Source organism: Bufo bufo, chromosome 8 (assembly GCF_905171765.1).
Source record: "Bufo bufo chromosome 8, aBufBuf1.1, whole genome shotgun sequence".
In the NCBI taxonomy this organism is placed as follows: domain Eukaryota; kingdom Metazoa; phylum Chordata; class Amphibia; order Anura; family Bufonidae; genus Bufo; species Bufo bufo.
The window spans coordinates 79,060,934-79,085,555 of NC_053396.1; the positions used below are offsets into that span (position 1 = coordinate 79,060,934).

The 24,622-nt window shown below is 45.4% G+C and overlaps 1 protein-coding gene across 5 annotated transcripts in view; it reads left to right on the top strand.

The window, feature by feature from the left end:
• STARD8 (StAR related lipid transfer domain containing 8) overlaps positions 1 to 24,622 on the top strand; it is a 279,975-nt gene that overhangs the window by 211,922 nt on the left and 43,431 nt on the right. For all 5 annotated transcript variants that reach the window (XM_040442137.1, XM_040442141.1, XM_040442136.1 and 2 more), the window contains 7 exons: positions 3,776 to 3,857; positions 7,395 to 7,458; positions 8,497 to 9,743; positions 17,918 to 18,091; positions 19,167 to 19,326; positions 20,598 to 20,796; positions 21,085 to 21,295. In XM_040442137.1, coding sequence (XP_040298071.1) covers positions 3,776 to 3,857; positions 7,395 to 7,458; positions 8,497 to 9,743; positions 17,918 to 18,091; positions 19,167 to 19,326; positions 20,598 to 20,796; positions 21,085 to 21,295 — 2,137 coding nt within the window. The remainder of the gene's footprint in view (positions 1 to 3,775; positions 3,858 to 7,394; positions 7,459 to 8,496; positions 9,744 to 17,917; positions 18,092 to 19,166; positions 19,327 to 20,597; positions 20,797 to 21,084; positions 21,296 to 24,622) is intronic.

The following is a 24,622-nucleotide window of genomic DNA, read 5'->3' on the forward strand; positions in this document are numbered from 1 at the left end:
AATGTCACTTGACGGGGGTATTGGCTACTTGCCGGTCGACCCCTTTTCTCATCCTCCCATGCCCTTAAAGGCACCCCCCTAACTACCTCCACCTCTTTTTCTAATCCATTTTCCCCAAACATCCCTATACCCCCTTAACTTTTAATAAAGACTCGGACACCAGATTGGAATAAATCGGCCACAGCAGCCGTTTTTATTAACAAACAATATAGAATATAAATAACCATATAAAATAACCATGACAATAATCAATTCCTATCAAGGGGAGGTCCTTGAAGCCCCAAATAACTGGAATACTTCACCAGAGTGCCATCTTGCCTCCAGCCGTTGCCTGCCAGCTCGGAAGCACAGCTGAATGGCCCCTCCTTCAATTCCGCCACCACTGGGAGTCCAGCCCCAACCGCGGAGCCCTCCCATCATCCTCACCAGTGAATAAACCAACTTCAAGGACCTCCCCCCCCCGCCACAGCCGCTGTGACAAGACTTTCTCCCTCAATTTCCTACCTCACCGACCAAGACCCACAAACTCCCAACATTCCCAGAACACTGCCACACCCACCTAAAGGAAACACTAGGGTGGGCGGGTGGGACTCTTACTTCCCACCTAAAATGGTGCCCTTCTTCTCCCTGTCTCCTTCTTTTAACCCCTAAACCCCACCCCTAAGCTCAAATTAACCAATCCCTATCCCCCTAATCTCTCTAGTCCGCCACCCTTTTACGAACTAACCTATCACCACTTCCAGGTGTCTCCCTGAGCCAAACCCCTGTCATGCCGGCCTCCCCTAAGCTTTGCTCCCAGTCCAGCCATAACTATACAGTGGGAGAAGATGTTACTGCCATACTGTGCACTTAAGCAAATGTAGTAATGGTTTTGCTATACAGTACACAAATAACACACATATGAGGAGATACCAATTACCTCCTCCAACATACAGTAGTGCCAGCAGTGTGTAGTGCTATTATTTATGGTGGTGTAGGGCAGCTTTTGTCTAAGGATAAAGGGCCTTTAAACGTGTTGTGCGGGGGGTTTTATGTTGATGACTTATCATTGGCTATGAATATCTGATTGGCGGGGGTCTGACACCCGGTACCCTCTCTGAACAGCTATTTAATGAGGAGATGGAGCTCCATGCAAGCCCTACTTCATCTTCATTACACTATACGTTGTCTCCACTGTAGCAGCGGCTTAGTGTATTTACAAGAACTCTCTCCATTCAAGTGACTAGAGGTAGTCCTTGTAATTACACTTGCTTCCGAGAAGACGGGCAGTGTAATGAAGAGGAACTAGCGCTTGCATGGAGCGCCGCCTCCTCTTCAAACACCTGATCGGCAGGGGTGCCTGGTGATCAGATACTGATGACCTATCCTGTGGATAGCTCATCAATATAAGACCCCTGTAAAGCTGCTTTAAAGAGACCTGTCACCTCTCCAGACATGACTGTTTTAGTTACTCCTTGCATTCCTTATGTAATCTGGAGGGTCTAGTCTTATAACTCTTTGTTGTACCTTTCCACTATTAATCCTACTAGAAGTTTATGAATGGATTGCCAGCAGTTGGAGGTGTGTCCCTGCACAGTCTGACACTATCCAATCAGTGCCACTAGTGTAGACTATGCAGGGACACATACCCAACTGATAACACCAAGATAAACCATTATAGCAGACTGCTGGCCATTGATTCATAAACTTTTAGTAGTGTTTCTGTAATCAGGAAACGCAGTGTAATATTAGAGAGCTAACTTTTTTACAGTGGCACAAGTTGGGAAAAACATATTGGGACTGAAATGTCTGTGGAAAATTTGACATTTTAATTTTTCACTATCTGCAGCAAGCCCCTATGGGACTGGTAGTGGCCCTGATGTAGTTGTGTCATGGTGTTCTACTTCGGACCGTCGCTCCCCTGGGTCTGTTGCAGTGAAAGTTATAGCACTAAAGAATAAGGCCAGAGCTAAACGTAACAGTCATTTTTAGAACTTGAAAATATATACAGTAGCAGTAGGCTTTAGTGCAATTCTTCTCTGGCACCAGCAAGGATATGGAGGTAGTTTGGCTGTTGCCAATTCCGCTCTTAGGTGACACAGGCCAAGTGGTTGTTTGGTGATGAGGGTGTCTTCAGCTGTATTCCCTCACTTCACAGCAGTAGTATGTAGTAGGTCACTTCACTGTATTTATCCTCTCTTGAGGCAATGTAGTGGTTCTCTCTGGATCAGTCTATAATAGGAGTAGGAGCACTGCAGGCTGCATCCTCTCCACTCTAAAGCTACAGGAACTCCCCCTCCTGGCAGGAAGCAGGAGCAGTCCACTCTTATCAAGAGGGGAGGGACATTATGTTAACCCTGATCCTGCCAACCTTTGCCATATCTTCCTTGCTGTTAGTAATAATCAGGAGACAAACGGTGAAATACAATGCACAACAATAAATATTTTGTAGTACCCCCAGGTGTGGTGTACTACATATCCACTACAGATCCATTTCTGAAGAAACACCTACGGTATGGGGTCAAAATTGCCTTAATTATCTTGGTTCTGCAGTTTAAAGAAATGCTCTATAGGTGGTCATAAACTGCTGTATGTGTCAACAGTGCCCAGCGAGTGCCAGTATGAACAGCAAGCCCTCTTATTGTGCTGTGTTTCTGTGTTTTAGAAACACTACATCAGGTTTGTTTTGCTGTTAACCCTTGATGTGTTATAGGAATAAAATGATAAAAATGTAAATTCTGCATGACCTTTTTAAATTTCACCACGTTTTACTTTAAAGGGGTTGTCTCATCATGGACAATGGGGGCATATTGCTAGGATATGCCCCCATTGTCTTATAGGTGCAGGTCCCACTGCTGGGACCTGCACCTATATCGAGAACGGAGCCCCGCAAGTGAAGGAGGTCGCACTGCGCATGCGCATCCACCCTCCATTCATTTTCTGTGGGGCCGGTTGAAAATAGCAGAGCCCTGGCTCGGCTATTTTCGTCGGCCCCATAGAAATGAATAGGAGCATGCGCAGTATGCTCCCATTCACCTCTATGGGGAGCCAGCTTAAGGTGGCCAGACCAGAGTCCTCCAGCCACCATCTTGCGGGGCTCCTTTCTCTATATAGGTGCGGCTCCCAGCGGTGGGACCTGCACCTATAAGACAATGGGGGCACATCCTAGTGATATGCCCCCATTATCTAAGATGAGACAACCCCTTTAATTACTGTGGAACACCTAAGGTGTTAACAGAGTTTCTAAAATCAGTTTGAGCAGTTTAGTTTCTAAAATGGGGTCATTTATGGGTGGTTTCTATGTAGGCCTCTCAAAGTCACTTCAAAATTGAATTGGTCCTTAAAAAAAAAGTCAGTCAGTTTTGGAAATTTGCAGAAAATCTAAAATTGTAAGCTATCTAATGCTTAAAAAAAGTAAAATTGCATTTACAAAATGATGCCAACATAAAGTAGAGCTATGGTGAATGTTTATTAATAACTCTTGTGAAATATCACTATTTTTTTAGAAATAAAGGTAAGACCCCTATTTACCAGTAACATAAAGTACAATGTGTGATTTAAAAAAAAGTTTCAAAATGTCTTGGGTCAGTGAAAGCATTTCAAAGTTATTTCCACATAAATTGACACTTTTTGCACATGTAGGCTATGCCAGGATGGTCAAAATGTATGGTTCTGGAAGGGGTTAAAATTCACTGATTACTTTTAAATGTTTTTAGGCTTTGGAGCACGCTTTTGATATTTTTGAATTATTCAGGTGAAGCTTTGATAATCATCACCCTGCTTTTTCCTTCTGCAGATTCCCAGTTTCCAGTGGACATTGCGTGCGTGAAGAGAGATCATAGCTTTTTGGATCAAGATTCCCTTAAATCCCTCTGCAGGTAGTTTACATAAAGCCATTTGTTAGGCACACCACATATTAATAAGCCATTCAATGATGTCATGATTGTTTTTACCAAGATGTTTGCCAGGAAAGCTATATCAACAGGGTCAGACTGGGTTCCTTGGGCTCATCAGAGTAAATTTATTATTGGGGCCTCACCCCATATCATCAATAAAGTTAGTGGCAAGTTTCGGGCTCTAAAGGCAGCTACAAATATTCCTTTTTTATTTATTTTTTCCTCATGAACCTTTGGGGCAATTGTGGTTTTAGAGCCTGGGCCCCCTAGAGGTTCCGCTGGTACTATGGTGGGCCAGTCCAATACTGTACGACTTGGGGCTACATGTAGACTTTTTGTATCACTTTTGATTGATTTTAACTATTAAGTGGCAGTTGTAGTCCCTAGCAGTAAACTGATCTATATGCAATCTTGCAGCTATCACATAAAATCTATCAAAAATGCTACAAACTCTGTGTAGCCCCAGCTTAGGGTACTTTCACACTAGCGTTCTTCTTTTCCGGCGCTGAGTTCCGTCCTAGGGGCTCAAATCCGGAAAAGAACTGATCAGTTCTATCCTAATGCATTCTGAATGGAGAGTAATCCGTTCAGGATGCATCAGGATGTCTTCAGTTCAGTCTTTTTGACTGATTAGGCTTTTCAGAAAACCGTAGCATGTTGTATTTTTACCTCCGGCCAAAAATCCTGAACACTTGGATCCGGTCTTTTTCCCATTGACTTGCATTAACGCCGGATCCGGCGCCGTGTGTTCAGTCAAACCGGATCCGGCTTTTGCATGTTAAACCCGAAAAATGTGAAAAAAAAGTTAAAGTCCATAAATGGCGGATCCGTTTTTTCCAATGCATTTTTTCATTGTGATCAAAATCCTGATCAGGATTCAAATGTAATCAGTTTTCACACGTTTTTCCGGATCCGGTGTCGGTATTGAACGCTGGATTTAAACAACGCTAGTGTGAAAGTAGCCTTATATGGGGTATTAGAGATGATAAACAGTGCTCTATATAACATATCTGCCTTCCACATTAGTGTTATGGAACATAATGGTACCACTGAGGCATATAACACATGTAACACTTCAAGAAATGGAGATCAACTTTTCTGGAGTTCATGATTTACCCTAACCCCTTAAAGACCAGCCCGTCTTTTTACATTTTGGATTTTTTCCTCCCCACGTTCCAATAGCCATAACTTTTTTTATTTTTCCGTTAACATAGTTATATGAGGGCTTATTTTTTGTGGGACAAGATGCATTTTTTAATGCCACTATTTAATTTACAATGTCTTGTATTAGAAAATGGTAAAAAATTATTTGTGTGGCAAAATTGAAAAGAAAACAAGGTTTTGGGGATTTTGACATCACAGTGTTCACAATGTAGTAAACCTGACGTCCTTATTCTGCGGCTAAATACAAATGTGGCAATACCAAACTTGTATAGTGTTTTTTTTTTTTTTTTATTTTTATTAAACCATTGGAAAAATCTACATTTTTTTTGCATCACCATATTCTGACATCATTTTTAATATTTTGGTCTACAGAGCTGTAGGAGGGCTTGTTTTTTGCATAACAAACTGTAGTTTTTATTGGTACCATTTTTGTAGCATGTACGACTTTGTGATCACTGTTGTTCAATTTTGGTGGGACAAGATGACCAAAAAAAAAATAACAAATCGTGTGTTTTTCATTTTTATTTCTGAATTTTTTATTTATTTTTTTATATTTTAATAGTTCAGACATTTTCAGCTGCTGCGATACCCAATATGTTTATTTTTTTTTATTGTTTTATATATTTTTTATATGTAAAATTGGGAAAGGGGGATGATTTAAACTTTTCATATACTGGTATTTTTTTTTTTTTTAACTTTTTAAATAAATAACTATTAGCCCTCTTAGGGGCCTAGTACATGGACTCTTTTGATCCCCTCTCCTATTCATCCTAATAGAGGTCTATTCAGGCGGATTGGATTGTTACACTGTTCATTCTGAGCTATGCCTCATGCATAGCTCATTATGGAGAAAGCCATGACAGGCCTGGATTGCTTCAGCAGCCTCCAGGCTGCCATGGCAACCGATTGGGGCCCCATGATTTTACTGCTGGGGCTCTGATCGGAAGGAAGAGGGAGCTGCGTCCCCCTGCCTTCACTCACAGGTGCCGCGATCAGCATTGATTGTGGCACCTGAGGGGTTAATTGACAGGGGTGGCACGATCGCCGCTTCCGGTCAGTCCGGGTGGGTGCCGGCTCTGATACAGCAAGCACCCGCTGTGTATAGAGTGGGCCTGCTCCAGTGGCCCGCTCAATACACATGCAGACGCATAACACCGTATATTTACGGTGCTGCGGGTTAAGGGGTTAAAAAAAAGTTGGCGGAGCCACTCTTCTTTGGCAAGGTCATTTAGATACAAGACTAGTGGATTGGTGTCACATGGTGTCGATCTATCTTCAGGCACTAGGGCATTTTGAAGTCTGAATTCTGCCCTCCTCACAGTCTACACAGTGATTCCAATGACTATTTTCTTACGGTTTCCAGTAATGAACAAATCGCTGGATAAAAGGCACTGGGCTGTTTTTGTGAGCATGGTTGGGAACAGAGTGGTCCGTTCCATGTAAGGACATCACTTACCTGAGCACAAGTCTGTGTATATATTCAGTGGCCACTTGGCTCTGATGAGTGGAAATACAATTTATGCCTCTGTTGGACATACAGTTTTTCTCCCGGACACCTTTCAGTGACTCATTCTCCATTCCACCCCACCCTTCAGTCTTTTTATTTTTTCCATAGTTTAGTAACTTGCTCCTCTTCCTGTCATCCCAATAACTGCAGGGTATAATTACTGAAGAACATTAGTGAGATGGATGTAGAAACCTCACATATGAACAGTAATCAGACTCGTGTATATATTGTACTGGATGGAATTTGCGCCTTTGCCGTAGACCCGCACTCCATTAATCTGCACCTTTTAGGAGAGCAGAGGCTTTGTAAGCTGCAAGAATGGTAAACTGTAGGCTATTCTTACAGGACGTATTGTAAAGACTTTTGCTGTCCTATGATGTAACTGATAGGACAAACGCCCTGTCGGAACATGCTGAGATTTCTAGTTCCACCACAGCTAGAGACCCTTTAGCATAGTGTTGTGTGAATAGTAGACTACAAAATGTGTTTGGAGTCCCTAGAAGTTATGGCTATAACATGACTTTCCACTTACGGCCTGGTAAAGCTGTGGGATAGGGTGGCATTTAGTGAAGATCATCTTGGAACCTGAAATGGGGATTTCCTCTCTGGCCTGAATTCTAGCTTAACCCTTCCTGAGTCCAGGGAATGAAATGAGAACCATGCTGGCATGTGACTTCGCAAGCGCCAAGAACTAGCTAGGGTTAAAAGAATATCTTTAGTATTGTTAATCCAGAGAGCGGCTAAATGTCAGCACAGGTTGTGCTAAAGGATTTAACCTATTACTTCACAGACTGCAGGTGGATGATAGTGATGTCAAAAAAGATGCATTAATGTCTTATTATTTGCAGGCGACTAATGACCCTAAATTCATGCACATCTGTGAGGCTGGATGTCCATTATCACCGAAAACAGGTAAGCCAACAAAGGCTTGTATAAACAAAATCTGGTAAAAAAACATGTGGAAATTGACATGTAAAGCACATATGGCCATCCTTGTGTAACAAACCTGCCTTCACAGAGACTAATCCTATTTAATATGCTCACACACAGTCCATGTCATCGTCTAGCACAGATCGAGGTGTAGTGGTGGAGCATGTGCCCACGGGTGGATGGGGGTATTTGGATACAGTGCCAGGACAGTGAACTGAATGATTGCCTAACTACACCTCTGAGACAGGATAAACTTGAGGAAGAATAAAGCATGTACCACACATGAAAGTATATGTACGGTCTACAGTGTGTCTCATCCAGCCAGCAAGTGGTGATCTCAGTGGCATAGCATGGACTAAAGTCACAAGGTGGGGAAGTGCTCAGTGTCTAAGCACAGGTTCACTTTTCCCAGTTTTGATATAATCTTCATGTGGAGGAACTCTGCATACATATATTGACTTCTCTTGCACTGATCCCTTGTTAGGTCATATCCCATGCCCAGCCACAGCAACTCAGCTAAGTTGTTACATGAGCCTAGGATCTGGGCAATTATGGGGGAATTATCATTTCTTAGAAGTGCCCTGTATAAATATGCCCGATCAGCCACTAAAAAGGCTTGTTCATCAGGAGATTGCATCTTTTATGTGCCACCTAAAATCAGTTTCTGGGCAGCAGTCTGTCCTGGGTTAGCAGGGATTTTGCTGCCAGCAGACCATGATCTGTATGGGGAGTAATCCTCATACAGGGCATGTTTGCTGCCTGTAAATTCAGCTCTTCCCTCTGCTCAGCGCTTTGTTGCCGGTCAATTGGTCTGTGTAAAAAGGCCTTGAGGGATGTGTCTACAAGCTTCTGAACTAGATTCTGTAGTAACCAGGAGAATTGTGGAGGACTAAAATACAGACTGTAAGTGGATATATGTATGTAGATATCTACATGTGTCATAAATGTGAGATGTTACATGCCTAGGTAGGAGATATCATTTTGGGTCACTAAATGGATTATTATTATTTTTTTTTATAGACTGAAGACTCTGATGATGATGATCAATGTGCGATCAGTGATCGCTGGGCATTCCAGAGGGACCAGGGACGCTGGTCTCGACTGGACTCTATTGAACTGCTCTCTCCGAAATTTGATGGGCCACCCACCATGAAAAGTACATCCAGTAGGGATAGTATCTTAACAGACCTGAGCACAGAACTGGAGGCCACTTCTCTGCGTAGTGCAGGAAGCAGCAGAGGTATTATGGACATAGTAGTTACACCTCCAGCAGAATTAGCCACTTTACCTTGTTCTCTGTCTGGCAGTAAGCCATGCCGGAGTCTCAGCGACCAGTCTCTGGCTTCTCATCGTCGAGAGTTGAAGGAAAAATCAAAGAAAAGGAAAACCAAGGGGTTTCTCAAAAGGATGGAGTCTTTGCGTAAGAAGGATAAGGACAAAAAGGATCTTGCAACATTGATTTCTGATGACCGGGAACAGTCTCCGAGAGATGAAATACATTTCCACAACCTGTTTGATGATAATGATGTGGACATTCATGCATATGACAAAGATTTTCTTCATCCAGGTTATAGGACTAAATGTGCATCTATTGGTAGTATCAGAAAGCCACATTTGGATGGTCATTGTAGGGGGGTTTATTTGGAGGATTATGATATTTTGGGAAAGGATAGTATGCATCACAGGTTATCGCAAAAATCAGATCGTCTAGTATGCATCCCGATGGACCATAAGCCTGGAACTTTCCCAAGGTCTCTTTCGATTGAAAGTTTATGTCCTACAAATCATGTACCCTTGGAAAATTGGAAAATGGGTAGCAAATCTTTAGGACACTCTGTTTGTAGCAGTATGGACTCTCATGGGCTAGAAGGGAGACAGAGAAGAGGGTCATATAGTTCTATTGGAAGCCGTTCAAGCATATATGACAACGTACCTGCTTCACTGACTGGCAGCGGGGATATCTTAGAACTTGGAGATAGTAGTGATCTTTTTGGTCATCTGGATGATGTTCTGAATCATGTAAAGGGACTACAGAGGATGGTGGAGCTGTGGTCACGAACTGTGTGTCCTGAGCTTGATGAAGAAGAAACAGACTCTGGAGGTGAGCAAATTGGTCACCTTGCATATGAAGAAAGATCAATTTCTGATGTTGGCACTTCAGCCAGTGACTTTGACAGCACGGGCAATTCTCTCAATGAAACAGAGGAAGGAGAAATGAGAGAGAGAAGGGACTCTGGAGTGGGGGCATCCTTAACCAGGCCATCCAGGTGAGTGGGCAGTAGACACTTGTAGAAAGTCTTTAGAGCCACTGAATACACTTAACTCAATTGTAATGTTTCAAGTATAATTGTTAACAGAACTACAATGCACAAAGTACCTTCTGAATAATAATTTTTATTAACCTTCTATGTTTGTCATGTTTGTCACCTTACAGTCGATTCGGCCTTCATTCATGTAGTTTAACTTTCAGGACTCTTTAAGTAGTACTGCATGGACCACCTCAGTTTACATGAAGAGGTTTAGGATGAATAGAGCCCCTGTATTAGCCAGAGCGGAGAGCTGATTTTCTCGTGCATGGCATTGGGGGACACAGCACCATGGGTATACGTCCAACTACCACTGGGAGGCACTAGACACAAAAAGTGTTGGCTCCTCCCAGGTGGGCTATACCCTCTCCACAGGCACGAGGCTATTCAGTTTTAGTCTAGTGTCCGTAGGGGGCAGACCTGTCCTGCTCTTTTTGCAGGTCCTGCTGCTTTTTTATTTTTTTATTTTTATTCTTTTTTTCTTTCTTTTGCAGGTCTCGTGTTCTCCACCGTTATACCTGCTGCAGGCTGGGGCTCCATCGTGTTCCACTTTAGTTGCCCCCCCCCCCCTGCGGGCGTGTACTTCGGTACCATCGCCGGTCACACAGTCCCCACAGACTGTATCCGCAGTGGCTTGCCGGCATTCCCACAGTTCCCGTGTTGAGTCTGCCGAAGGGGTGACCCTGCGGCGCCCGAAGACATCGGATGTTGAGTATATTCCTCTGTCCCTCGTAGACATCGGACGGTGAGTATATTCCCCTGTCCCTATGTCCCTGCCCCAGGGTTAGGTTCCCTCCTGTGGCCAGGGGGGTGGGATCCACCTTAGCCAGGGGTCCTGGGAAGCCTCCATCTTCCTCCAAGACAACCCACCCCTTTTTTCTTGGTGGGGGGTTATATTCTTGTTTCCCCTCCTTTCTCTTCCCCCTTGGTTGGTTTTTCTCTCCTTCTTGGCCACACCGTCTTCTCCCCGGCCTTCCCCGCTACTTTAGTCCCCGGCTTCTGCCGGGACTAGGCCTCAACTTCCATGGCCTGTTCCCAGGTGCTCCGTTTGCCCTGATCCGCCCATCCCCAGGCGTCGCTTCTCCCCCCCCCCTACCCTCCTCGCCTAGTTTTGTGGGTCCGGAGGGCCCTCGGTCGGCCGCGAATCGCCCCGCCCCCTCGCTCCATTCCCGGCCGCCTCATAAATCGAGGCCCTGGCTTTTGGGCCTGCTAGGCCGCGACCTTCCCGGCCCCTCCTCCTTGCTTGCCGGGCTTTTCCCACCCAGCACGGCCCCCGGGAGGGGCTATCTCCTCCACCCTTTCCTGGTCTAACATGGGTTTTCTGTTGGAGGGGGTGGCTACCCCCCCCCTCAATTGCTTCATTTCTCCTTCAGCCCTCCTGACCACCTCTATAGCTGCTGCAGCACCTCTTAGGGGAGCATGGCATCCGGGTCCAGATAAGACAGCCTCTGCTGGCTGCTCTATGAGGGTCTCCTCTCCCAGCCTCTCCTCAGATCGCCACGTGTTTCACGTGCGTCCGCTGTCTACGAAGGCTGCCATGCGGTCAGCCTGTCCCTGCTTGTGTGCAGTACCTCTTCTCAGACCCCATCGTGTCCCCTGACCATTCCTTTTGTGTAGGTCCCCCCTGAATGGACTCCCTCCCTGTCAAAGCCATGGGAACCTGGTCCGACTCTCCCAATCCCTGGCGGAGTCGCTGGACCACTACCTACCCAAATTGCGGCCACCTCTGCCCTCCCAGGGTCCTCCCTGCAGATGGGGCACGCTCAAATACCGGGTCCGGCAAGGGGTAGCTCACAGTACAACCTCGGGTGGTCTCAACAGGGTTCCACCCCTCCTCGGCATCCTCGGGTCCTCCCCAGGACAGGCCTGAGGCTGGTGACTAATCCTTTCCTGTCACCCCATCCGTTGCCTCTGGGGACACCTCTGCACAGATTCCCTCGGAACAGAGCATCAGGCGGTCTTCCTCCATACAGAAGCCCTCTGGGAGGTCAAGACTAACGTGCATGGAGGAACCTCACCTATCCAGGGTTGGTATCCCGGATTTTCGGATGGTGCTCCCCTGACTGCGCAGATATTCAACCGCACAGGTAAGGCAGCCATCCCCGTGTTTAGCATACTGAGTCACCTACGTGGTGTCTCTGGTACGTACGCCTTCTCCTTAACAGGGGGGTACCTTCACCACTGCCATAGGCTGTACCTGACCAGCCTTCCTGGTTCCCCTATACCAGGGGCTATGCTCTACACATTTAAGTGTTTCCACCGGGTCCCCATCCTGGTGCTGGTGTTCACCACTCTACCTCATTACAGGGGGTCCCTGTTCTAGGCAAGCTGATAGCTCAGGCAAACGCATCCTGTAGGTTGGTAAGAAAAAGCTATTATATCTGTCTGTTTCCAGCCGCCTTGCTCCTTTCATAGGTAGAGTACCTACATTTACTCCAGATGCTGAAGCCATTACTCCTGGCTGACTCTATGGTGTTCCATGCGGCACTATTTCTCCCTTCCGGGCAAGATATACAGGCCGCCTTCAATTGCCGTAGGAATTGCACCTGTCTGTTCCCAGCCACTTTGCTCCCTTCATAGGTAGAGTACCTACACCATCTCCAGATGCTGTAGCCAATACCCCTGGCGGGCTCTATTGTGTTTCATGCTGCAACATTTCTCCCTACGGGCGAGATATAGAGGCCAATTGCCCTAGAATTGCCCCTGTCTGGTTCTAGTGGGCACCAAGCTGCCACCTTGATCCCTTCATAGGTGGAGTACCAGCACCATCTCCGGATGCTGTAGCCGTTACTCCTGTCTGGCTTTATGGTGTACCATGTGGCATTTTCTCTCCCTTACCGGACAAGATATTGAGGCCTCCTCCAATTGCTGTGGTCATTGCACCTACCTCATCATAGTGTGCACCAAACAGCCATCTTACTCCCTTCATAGGTAGATTGCCTGCACCGTCTCTGATGCTGCAGCCATTACACCTGTCTGGCTCTATGGTGTACTATGCGGCCCTGTTTCCCTTTTTTTCAGGTGAAATAGAGCGCCTCCTTCAGGCTGTTGCACCTACCTGATTGTAGTGTTCACCTGTCTTGTTCTTTGTGGTTCCGTGCTGCCCTATTTTCCCCTTCCCAGGCGGAATATAGGTACCATTGCTAACGCGGTAGCTGTTGCACCTCTCTGGTTATAGGGTGCACCATGCAGCCACATTGCTCCGATCTTAAATGTAGGACCTGTACCCTCCAAATGCTGTCGCATTCCCAGATGCTGTGGCTATGTTTCCACTCTCCTTAGAGTGCAACATGCAGCCACTTTACCTATATTTTAGGCGTGTGTTTGTAGTATCCCAAATGCTGGGCCCTATGGTGCAATCTGTGGCCCATACAGTTTCTGTATTACTGGGTGCTTTCTGCCCCCGGGTTCTAATCTGTGCTGCGGATGTTGGTTCCATCCTTTTGGTTCTTCCATACATCTGCCACTCCGTTACTGTCGTGCTCAATGGTCTCCTTGTACTTCTCAAGGCACTGTCTACAACAGGCCATCCTGGTTCAGCATGTGCATGGTTACCATATCTGGCAGGGGTGGGACAGCCCAACCCCCACCTTGTCGGTCTAGTGCTACTTTTGGTTGCTCCAGTAAATGGCTGATCTGTTCTGATCCGGTGGGTGGTCCACATACAACCACGCTCCCTACACCATGGCCAGGTGGTTGTTGGCCTTTGTGCTAGGGTTGCTGTTGCCATCTCTATAAGGTACTACGGTATGCTGCGCTCCGCGTTACCCCATGTTATAGAGGAGTACTCGGGTTGTTTCCTATTACAGAGGGGCCCATTCCTGGTGGAGTACAGTGATCTCCACTGGATCTTCTACCTTGTTGGGGCACGTAGCTTGGTGAGCACCGGCCGCTGCAGCAGTTTTTGGTCATCGCTGGATGTCCTCTGCCACACGGAATCCTTCTGGGGTCAACGGCATTTATCGTCGCTGGACGTCCTCCCTGACGGGTCAGGGACAGGACCACTGAGCGCCACACACCTGCCTGGTAGGTGAATTTTCAGCTGATTGCTCTGGCATCGGACAGGGTCCCGTAGTTCCTTCTGGGTCCAGGTGTTCTCGGTATTCCCTTATATTCTCTGCTTAGTTGTACTACATGACAGAGGGGCAGTCCCCTTGGACCTTGCCGTTGTCTGCACCTGTCAGGTACTTTCTCCCCTCTGGGAGTTTTCAGTATGCCGGTCGCAGCTGGTTTCTACATTTCTGTGTAGTCTCACCCGGCTTTTTCTTGGCGACTTCTGCATTCCTTATGCATATGGATGTCTGTCGATTTAGTGGTACATCCCAAGCTGCTGTACTTGCCCTCTCTGGGACAATATACACAGTTTGCTAGTCACTATTCTTGGAATGGCTAGTTGTCCATGGCCAATGTCCCTTTCCCTATGGTAGTTTCATTCCACCCTTCCTGGATATTCTGGCTTGTGTTGTCTTCTCGTGGTTCAGCTGCTGGTTCCTTGTGAGCTCATTCCGGGTACTCCTTTCTGGAGTCCCTGTCCCCGTTCATTTGACCACTCAGGTTCTGCATGATAATCGTTTTTTTTTTTTTTTGGGGGGGGGGGGGGTTGATTGTTCCCATTATGGGTTCCAATAGCCTTGTTGTCCTCTTGGGATTCGTGTCTCTTTTCCCATCCTCCCACGTCAAGTACCTGGTATTGAGTGGTTTAGTGCTACGGTTTTCAATTCCGCCGTATGGTCTCCTTCGGGAGGGACCTCCTCCTGTTGTAGAACCTTTCCTCCTTAGGCTGTTGGACTACTCTCCTTCTACTCCCATGTCTCTCAGTCCAGTGTGTCCCTGCTGAGATTTCCTGGGCCTGTATCTGGTTCTTTTTTTCCCTGATACTTCATATGCCCAGAGTTTCCTCTGGTCTTACGCTTCACAGTGATAACTTGTTTTCAGAGGCTCGAGCCTCGTCTCCTGTTTTTGGGACGCAGGTCTTATCATTCTCTTTTCCTGGCCTTTGCCTACAACCACCTCCTTCTCCAAGGGTTGGCGGTTTCCTCTAGCAGCCTTGGGTTTTCACCTTTCAATAGGGCGCTTAACTTCTTCACCTGCCTTGCGGTGAGGGGAGACCTGCTCCCTTCACATGTGAGACTTGCTATGGCTTCCCTCACTCGTTTGGCTTCCCTGTTTCCTTGCTCCTCTGGCCTGTCAGGGGTTGGCTACAGGTTTTTTCGCTCTTTGGGTCTGAGACAATTTAGAGCGTTAGGTAGTTCCAACACGCGGTGCTGTCCGAATTTTTTTCTCCAGCCCTTGGCTGAGCTTGGTGTTCCCCTTTGCCTTCTTGCATTTGGGATTTTCTTCCAGGCATTTGTCCTGGGGTGCTGGCAGTCTTCACTGCTTCTTCCTTGAGGTTTCTTCCTTGTTATGGAACCTCTTGCCCATTCCGTGTTTTTTCCTGTTGGGTCACATGGTTCTCCTGCACCTGTATGCCCAACCGGTGGCATGGCTGTTCTTTTCCCACCCTCGGGGACTGCTTTGGGACGTCCAATGGTGCTGTGTCCGCCAATGCCATGCACGAGAAAATTGGATTTTTTGTACTCACCATAAAATCCTTTTCTCGTAGTAGGCATTGGGGGACACAGATCCCACCCTATGTTTTTACTTCCGCTTCTCCGGGCTGGTCTCTTGATCTTTCCCGGTTCGGGAGTTGTTGGTTCCTTGCTTTTCTTCTCTCTCTCCTACTGCTTTTGGTACAAACTGAATAGCCTCGTGCCTGTGGAGAGGGTATAGCCCACACTTTTTGTGTCTAGTGCCTCCTAGTGGTAGTTGGACGTATACCCATGGTGCTGTGTCCCCCAATGCCTACTACGAGAAAAGGATTTTACGGGGAGTACAAAAAAATCTAATTTTTCTCTGTGTGAGAACTTCTACATTATTATTTATATAGCTGCAGCTAGAGGATTCATAGGTGTTGTCCAGCCTCAAGGTAGGCCATCACTAGCTGATTGGTGGAGTTGCAGGGCGTCAGACCCCGTCAATCAGCTATTGACATTGAAGTCAATAATGAGCTCCCTCTGCTGCAAGGTTGATGGTGCTGGGGCTAACTTCCAGCAACAGATCTACCCCGGAACAGATTAGCGGGGTGTGGGACAAACCCCTCTCCCCTCGATCAGCTAGTGATGGCTTGTCCTGAGGATAGGCCATCAATTAGTAAAGGGTAAACAACCGCTGTAAGGAAATACTACAGAACTGATTTTTTACAGTGCAAACAAATTGTGAAGATTGTTTCCTCGTCTATACTGCAATGGTTACATGCTTGGGGCCTCTGAAATTTCCACTGTCCATCAGGAGGAGTGTTATCGTGGAAATCTTGTGAGAATTTGAACCAGTGGTGTTACTAGACCCAGGCACGAGGGTAACATGTCCCAGGACATTATCCGCCAATCCACACTTCGATTTCTTCTTGTGACTACTGTAACGTAATATGTCCCAGGAGTGTAGCAGCACCGCTGCGCCTGGTCACCAAACACCCCCGATTAAGCATTTCTTGCAAAATGTGCTTTGGTGGTCGGTGACTGATGATTGCCCTGAAACTTAAAAAAATATATATGTTTAGGGTATTCATTTTGTGTATGTGTACTGTTGTAACTAGCTTTTATTCCTGCATATGTTTAGGGTTACATGTGTGTATTGCGTCTGTATAGAGTACTCACCTTCTCACACCTCTGTTTTTGTTGTTTGACTTATTTTTTAATCATTTAAAAGTACATTTATTTTGCACTGGTGCTGCTCTAAGTGCTTGCTTTTGTCCTAGTGCTACTGGAGATTAGCATGGCCTCTGTACCCAGTCTCTAAATACATATATGTTCCTTCATATACACTTAAGTCACTATTCAAGGCAGACAGAATGATGATCTGGTGATCTGGATCCACACTTGGTCACCCTCTTTCATATGAAACATCAGATTACAACTTTATTTCTTTGAGGCCTCCTGCACACGAACGTGTGCTTCCCGTTGCCGTATTTCAGACCGCATTTGCGGATCCGCAATACACAGGCGCTGTTCTGTGGCCATTCCGCATCACGGATGCGGACCCATTCACTTCAATGGGTCCGCAAATCCGGAGATACAGAATGGTACGGGATGGAAGCACGAAACTGAACCCTACGGCAGCACTACGGAGTGCTTCCATGGGGTTTCGTCCCGTACTTCAGTTCCGCAAAAAGATAGAACATGTCCTATCTTTTTGCGGAACGGCCGGATCGCGGACCCATTAAAGTGAATGGGTCCGCAATCCGCTGCTGGCTGCCCCACGGACGGTGTTCGTGCATTGCGGCCCGCATTTTGCGGGCCGCAGCATGACCACGGGGCGCATACGTTTGTGTGCAGGAGGCCTAACTCCTGTGACTCAGATTTCCTGGAGAGACTGTGCGTTCATGGCATTGTCGGCATTTACCCTGTTTCTGTTTGTGGGGTAGATACTGTGACTCTGCTATAGACCACAAAGACACTACATGCTGTTTTCTTACAGTCTACCTCCCTTGGTTGACAGACAGACACTTCTCTAAATGGCAACCTGCAGACTGGTGATGATGGTTCATCTTCTGGAGACTAGCCACAGGGCATTGACATTGAATTTCGTATAACTCTGTGATAGTTAACAATCTTAAATGGTCAGCTCTCCTACATGCCTGTAAATGCTTGTATCCCCATGTATTCTACAAAATATGTTCTTACAACTTTGAATTGTGCAGTTCCTCAGTTATTCCCCTCAGAAAAGGATGAACTGACAGCTGTTTGTTTCCATCCCTCTTTGTCTAAAGGGCATGTCCCTACACTGAAGAATAACAGAGGAATGGCACAACTCAGTGATGTAAGTAAAAATGCTCCATCGTTTAGGGAGAAATGCAAGCGGCCACTGAAATTGACAGTCAGGACAGGTGTCAAGTCCTCTTTAGAAGTGGACCTTCACACATGGAATATTTTGTCAAAACCTGCCATGCTGTATACAGTTTGCACTTGTGCAGAGCGGTCATTCTTCTGTCCTCGGCAGGACATAGAGGGATAAGATGAGCCAGCCGCTCCTGGTTTGGTTAGGTTTTAGCCGGGTTGATCTGACGAATAATTTTGTCCCTGACACTCTCTCCCCGGCAGGAAGTTACGCTGGCACAGCTTCCAGAACTCCCACCGGCCAAGCCTCAGCTCTGCATCCCTAGAGATTAACAGGCAATCGGCAGCTCAGCTCAATCTCCTGCAGAAGTTATCCTTACTGAGGCTTACCGCCATCATGGAGAAATACTCTGTGCCAAGTAAGCAGGGCTGGGCATGGTGAGTAGCTTTCTTCTACCATTACAGTGCCTCTCGACAAGAAGACACTATGGCAGCCTAGCCTCCGTCACACTGGTGCAGAATACAAAATAAATGGCGGTGTGCTTGGTGCTGGCGCTGTTTGTGTGCGGTATCTCTTCTGCTGCGGCACTAGATGACCTGATAATGTTCACATTATAGTTGCCCATCTAATATGTCCCACAAACATTGGTTTTAATGGGAAATACGCCCTATAGTTTATTATGTACGCAGCTGATTTCAAATAGTCGTAGTGCAACAAAAATATTGATGTCACTGCTTAGTATATATATTCCACTTGTATTATGCATTGAAGTCAATGGGAGATGGTAAATACACATCAAAATAAGCATCAAATACATGTAAAAAAAAAAAAAAATCAGCAAAACTGAGATACATGATGAAAACAGATGTGGATTTCTCTTGAAATACAAGTAATTTTCAGCCTTTGCACTACGCAGTGTGAACATAACCATAAGGAATATGTGCCCAGATCATGAAGATTTCAGTGAATATGCACCTTCTGACTACTCCCAAACTTGTTAAATCTATGTCTGTCATGAAAGGGTTATTCCGATTTCAGACACAGGATCTGATATAAATGATTCATAGCTCATAGATGTGGGGCTCAACTCAGGGGCCAGCATCAGTGCCAAGAAGGGGGTCCTGCGACCTCTTTTATACCTGGACAAATGCTTAGTACAAAACATAGAACGAGATAGATTTACGGTACAAGCATACTACTATATAATGTTATCCGTCTACATGATAAATCTATCAAGTATAGTGCACATATAGTTTGTGGACAGAGAGCCCTTTATATTTCCATAATCTCTTAGAATGATGTGTGTGCCCCCCCTAGTGGTTAAACACAAATTTGTCACTCCCACGTCTGCCTGATGACGTGGGAGTGACAAGTAATACTGGATAGGTATGTACTATTACCTCCTTAGCCTGGGATGTGCTTGTGTAGGGTGTACGGTATGTCTTTCATACTTCTTTCTCATGAATCTTAGACACAACAAGCTTATAATCCATATTAATATATCGTTTTTAGGACTGTCCCTAAATTTATGAAAAGAAGTAAGCCTTTGGACTACAGAGGAAGAGCTGTGTTTGGGGTCCCCCCAATAATAAATGTGCAAAGGACAGGACAACCTCTACCACAGTGTATCCAGCAAGCTATGCGCTATATCCGCAGCCAGTGCCTAGACCAGGTATGTGCGCACCATGGATAATACACATCTGGCTGTGGACTTTTCTGTGGTGGTAACTCCTCTTTGTTATTGAGGTAGCAGATTTACCCAAAAATCACAGGAAACACTTTTTAGATGTATGTTTTTATTGTTGTGCTTGTCTCCCTTTAGCAAATGGCATTTATTTAATGTAGAGAAAGTTAATACAAGGCACTTACTAGTGTATTGTGATTGTCCATATTGCCTCCTGTGCTGGCTGGATTCATTTTTCTATCACATTATACACAGCTAGTTTCCAGCTGTTACGACCACCCTGCAATCCATCAGCAATGGTCGTGCTTGCACACCATAGGAAAAGGCCCCGGACTCTAGTGGCCAGAACTGTTCAAATGCACGAAGGCTGGCGCTATTTCCTACAGTGTGCAAGCATGGCCACCACTCCTGGATTTCAGGGTGGTCGTAACCCCTGGATACCAGCTGTGTATAACACCTTTGTAAAATGAATCAGGCGAGCAAAAAAGACAATATGGACAATCACAATACATTAGCAAGTGCTTTGTATTTTTCACATCTACCTGATAAATGACATCAGCTGAAGTGAGGCAACCCCTTTACCTCACCTGCTATAGGTCCCTCCTTTCCAGTGCTGTGGGTCCAGTCCCCGTGGCTCCCGAGCCCTGTTGCTCTGGAAGTGATGACATCACGTTTGTCATTCTTGTGACTGGTTAGCCAATCAGTGTTGATGTACAGTGGTCACACGAATGATGAACATGACGTCCTCTGATCTGACAGGGACCAGAAGCCCCAGAGACTGGAATCACAATGCTGGATCGGGGGATTTTTAGCAGCTTTTTTCTTTCTTTTATAAGCCTGTCTGCTCCTGTGAGAAATGTAAAGGATTTTAAGGATTGTTAAGAATCTCCCTTTTCACACGACAATAGTCCATAGTTTGTACACAACTTGAAAGTAGTCACAAATTTCTCAAACTAGCTACCCACAATGCATTACTCTGCATGTTGTATCCATGTTGGCGGACACGGCACAAGCTTCCTATTGTGTTACTCCTTCCGGTTACTGTAGATTGTATGCTCTAATGAGCATGCGCTTGTCTCATTATGTATTCCTGTGTATTGATTACTATCTTTTATGTTACTTTACCAGTTGTAAAGCGCAACAGCATATGTTGGTGCTATATAAGTAATGATTAGCACCATTATCTTAGAATTCAAAGATACATGCAATACAGGATTTGTATAAGCCTTGCTGTAAACTCCTTCATCGTTCCTCTTCAGGTTGGGATCTTCAGAAAGTCTGGTGTGAAGTCCCGGATTCAAGTTCTGCGCCAAATTAATGAATCCTCACCTGACAACGTCAACTATGTGGGGCAGTCGGCTTATGATGTGGCTGATTTGTTGAAGCAGTATTTCCGAGACCTGCCAGAACCTATCTTTACCAGCAAGCTGACCGAAACCTTCCTGCAGATTTACCAGCGTGAGCACATCTATTACTGCTATAACTTTAGATGCAGCGTATGGTGCGACTACTTATTCAGGGGTATGTGGCCATGTTTGCAGGTGCTGCCTGTTGTAACCTGCAGTACATTATCCCACGGTTTGTAAGTCAGACTGAACAATCTGTCCGATGTGCAGGCAGCAGGTTATAGAGCAGGAGATGAGCAGATTGTTATATAGTTTATAAGTATAACTTGTAACAGGTTGAAATCATCGTTCTTCTGAATGGGATCCTTGGCTGACACTTTTTTTTCTGCCTCTTCTCCAGATGTACCCAAAGATCAGAGGTTGCGGGCGGTGCAGGCTGCAATTTTACTGATGCCAGATGAGAACCGAGAAGTCTTGCAGACATTACTGTATTTTCTGAGTGATATCTCTTCAGCACAAGAGAACCAGATGACTCCTGGGAACCTGGCTGTTTGTCTAGCACCTTCTGTTTTCCATCTCAACATATCGAAGAAGGAGACCACCTCTCCTCGGTATGGACCTCTCTGCTGATGCTTCTTGCAGATATCTTCTTATCCTGTTCTCCACCTCATTTATTCGCTACATAAAAGATTATTCCTATTTTGGAAATGTATGGCATGTCCCCAGGATATACCATAAATATCTAAAAGGTGCTGGTCCCACATTTGTCAAGAAAAGAGGCCCCTTAACCTGAATGCTGCCTGATGACGAGATGGCTGGTGCATCCAGGTGGAGGTTAAAAGATTGAGAATGGAATACATAGCTATGCATGCAGTGAGCCTACAGGGGAGGTGAGAACTAGGAGGATGAGAGTGGTGACATGGCAAGGATGGGAGTAGTAGCCTCCACTGTGGCAATCCTCACTCTGGTGCTCCCCAGACCTTGCATTGATGGGAGAGTGCACCTTTTCTTCCTCTTGGTGCACACCCTGGACTTTTTGGGGGATCCTGTATGATAGTGGTTGTGGTTCCCTTGATGTTGGGTGAATGTGTAGCAGGGTGCAAGGCAGGAGAATAGTTGGAGGCCCGGCGGATGGTGAAGGCAATGACCAGGCCGTTTTAGTTATGAATGAATGTCTCTCGACTGAGCAGATGATGGGAGTTACAGTAGATATGCAAACAGCAGGCACAGTTCTTAGGTTTTTACCACAACAGGATTCTCCCAAAGGTTGTATATAGCATGTGGTAATGAGGATGATAATGCCTTCTGAGTCTTTCTATATTCGGTTTTGTGCTGCCCATGAGCCATCTCTATTCTAATTAATATGAGATATGGAAATGTTCAGGTGAGAGACTGCAGAACATTGGGGCACATGTTTGCATTCTGTCTTTCTGAGATGCTTTTCCCACCCCAAGAAAGGTGCCTGAGTTTTTTGGGGGCATTATAGAATGCAAATAGAGTAATAGCTATAGCACTCAAGACAGTAATTGTCTCCTTACTCACTTACACAGGCCTCCATAATATAGTGCCCCCTTACTGATTGCTAGCACAGTGCCATCATTTACACAGCGCTCTGCAGGAACTGCAATTCGCCTCATATACCCATGTGTCAATTACAGTAATGGGTGCAGCCATGTTCCTGCAATATACACTGTAGCCTATTGCCCTATATTTATTGTATATGCCCCCCTTATTCCCATGTAGAATACATTGGATAGGTTCACATCAGCATTTCATTTTGCGTTTTTCTTATTCCGTCAGAGGAACAGAAAACAAAAAAACAAACAGATCCTGTATTTTAAGCACCCGTTATGCTTATTTTGTATCAGTTTTAGCCATTTCTGAGATCAGTTATTTTAGACGGTAAAAAGTCCTCCACAAAGTACTTTTTTGCCATCCAAAATAACGGATCTCGGATCGAAATGGCTAAAACGGATGCAAAATGAGCATAACTGAGGATACCAGATGCTCAAAATAAATAATTTGTTTTCGGTTTTCCTGATGGATCAGTAGAATGCAAAAACAAACTGTGATGTGAAGCTAGCCTTAGGCTACTTTCACACTAGCGTTCAGAGCGGATCCGTCTGCTGTCTGCACAGACGGATCCGCTCCCATAATGCAGACCTTTTGGATCCGTTCAGAACGGATCCGTCTGCATTATAGTTTAGAAAAAATTCTAAGTGTGAAAGTAGTTCAGACGGATCCGTCCAGACTTTACATTGAAAGTCAATGGGGGACGGATCCGTTTGAAAATTGAGCCATATTGTGTCAACTTCAAACGGATCCGTCCCTATTGACTTACATTGTAAGTCTGGACGGATCCGTTTGCCTCCGCGCTGCCAGGCGGACACCCGAACGCTGCAAGCGTTCTGAGCGGATCCGCATCCACTCAGAATGCATTGGGGCAGTACGGATGCGTTCGGGACCGCTTGTGAGAGCCTTCAAATGGAGCTCACAAGCGGAGCCCTGAACGCTAGTGTGAAAGTAGCCTTACCTTGTCCAAGCTGCAGTCTCTTTTTTTCCAGTTTTCAAATTTTCCTGGACATGAGCAGGAGGCAAGCACCATTGTGAGATGCTGCCACCCACTGGCTAAATTTATAATTTCTGCAGCAACAGTGTGACATGCTGCCACCTGCTGGCCAAGTTTAGAATGTCTGCAATGTCACTGTTAGATGATGCCATCTGCTAGCCAAATTTAAAATCCATTTCATTATTGTGAAATACAGATGCAGCTGAGCAAAACCTGATGGTTACCGAGTTAAGTAAAGAATGGCCAGATAATGTTAACTGACTTTTCAATGGATTTCAATGGCTTTTGTCACAAGATAACCGAGATAACACTGTGCCATGTTATCAGAGTCAGTTTTAGCTTGGCTATATCTGTACTTTTACCTGCTGGCTGAATTTATAATCTCTCCTTTAAGAAAGGGGTGAAACAATGCTGGAAGATTGGTGGGAGGATTTGTCAGTAATAAGAAAGGGAAAAGAAGTATGGCCGGTCATCTCTCCTGTTTTGTTATTAGATATCCGTGTACAGAATGTGCTGACACTAGAAGTGAAGGTTATGAATACGGTATGAGACTTGTAATATCTTCTAGCTCCTTACAGATGCAACCTTTAGATTGCAACCTACACTCGGGTTTATTTCCAGCTTCGATCTAATGTTTAAAGACTCTGATTGCAGGTTGGGCTTCCTAGGCCTGTCAGTTGTATACCGCATATGTATGCTCCATCCATCCGTTTAGTCATAAAATAGTTGGCTGGTTCTGAAATAATTCCAAACAAGAATGAGTGTTAGACCAATGAATAAATGATCATGTCATCCTCTATGTACAATACATTCGGAAAGTCTTTAGACCCATCACTTTTTTCACGTTTTTTGCGGTCTTGTGCTAAAATTTTACTAAGATTAATAAATACGTTTTCTCCCATCATTCTGCACTCAATATCCCATAATGACAAAGTGAAAACAGAATCATTGAGCGAGATTTATTAAAACTGGTTTAACCCCTTCAAGACCTTATGATTTTCCGTTTTGTTCCCAACTAGTTTCATTTAAGAACTATGGAAGCCACTGTGCTCTTGGTAACTTTCAGTGCAGAAGAAATGTTCTTCTCCAGATCTGTGACTCTACACAACCATGTGTCCGAGTGCTACATGCAGTTCTTTCCTCCTCATGGCTTGTTTTTTTTTCTGATATGCATTGTCAGCTGTGAGACCTTATGTAGAAAATGGTGTGTCTTTCCAAATCATGTCCAGCCACCTAAATTTACCACAGGCGGACTCCAATCAAGGTGTAGAAACATTTCAAAGATGAAGAGAAACGGGAGGCTCCCAGAGCTAAAATTTCAAGTGTCATAACAAGGGGTCTGAATATTTATGTCCATGCAAACTTTTAG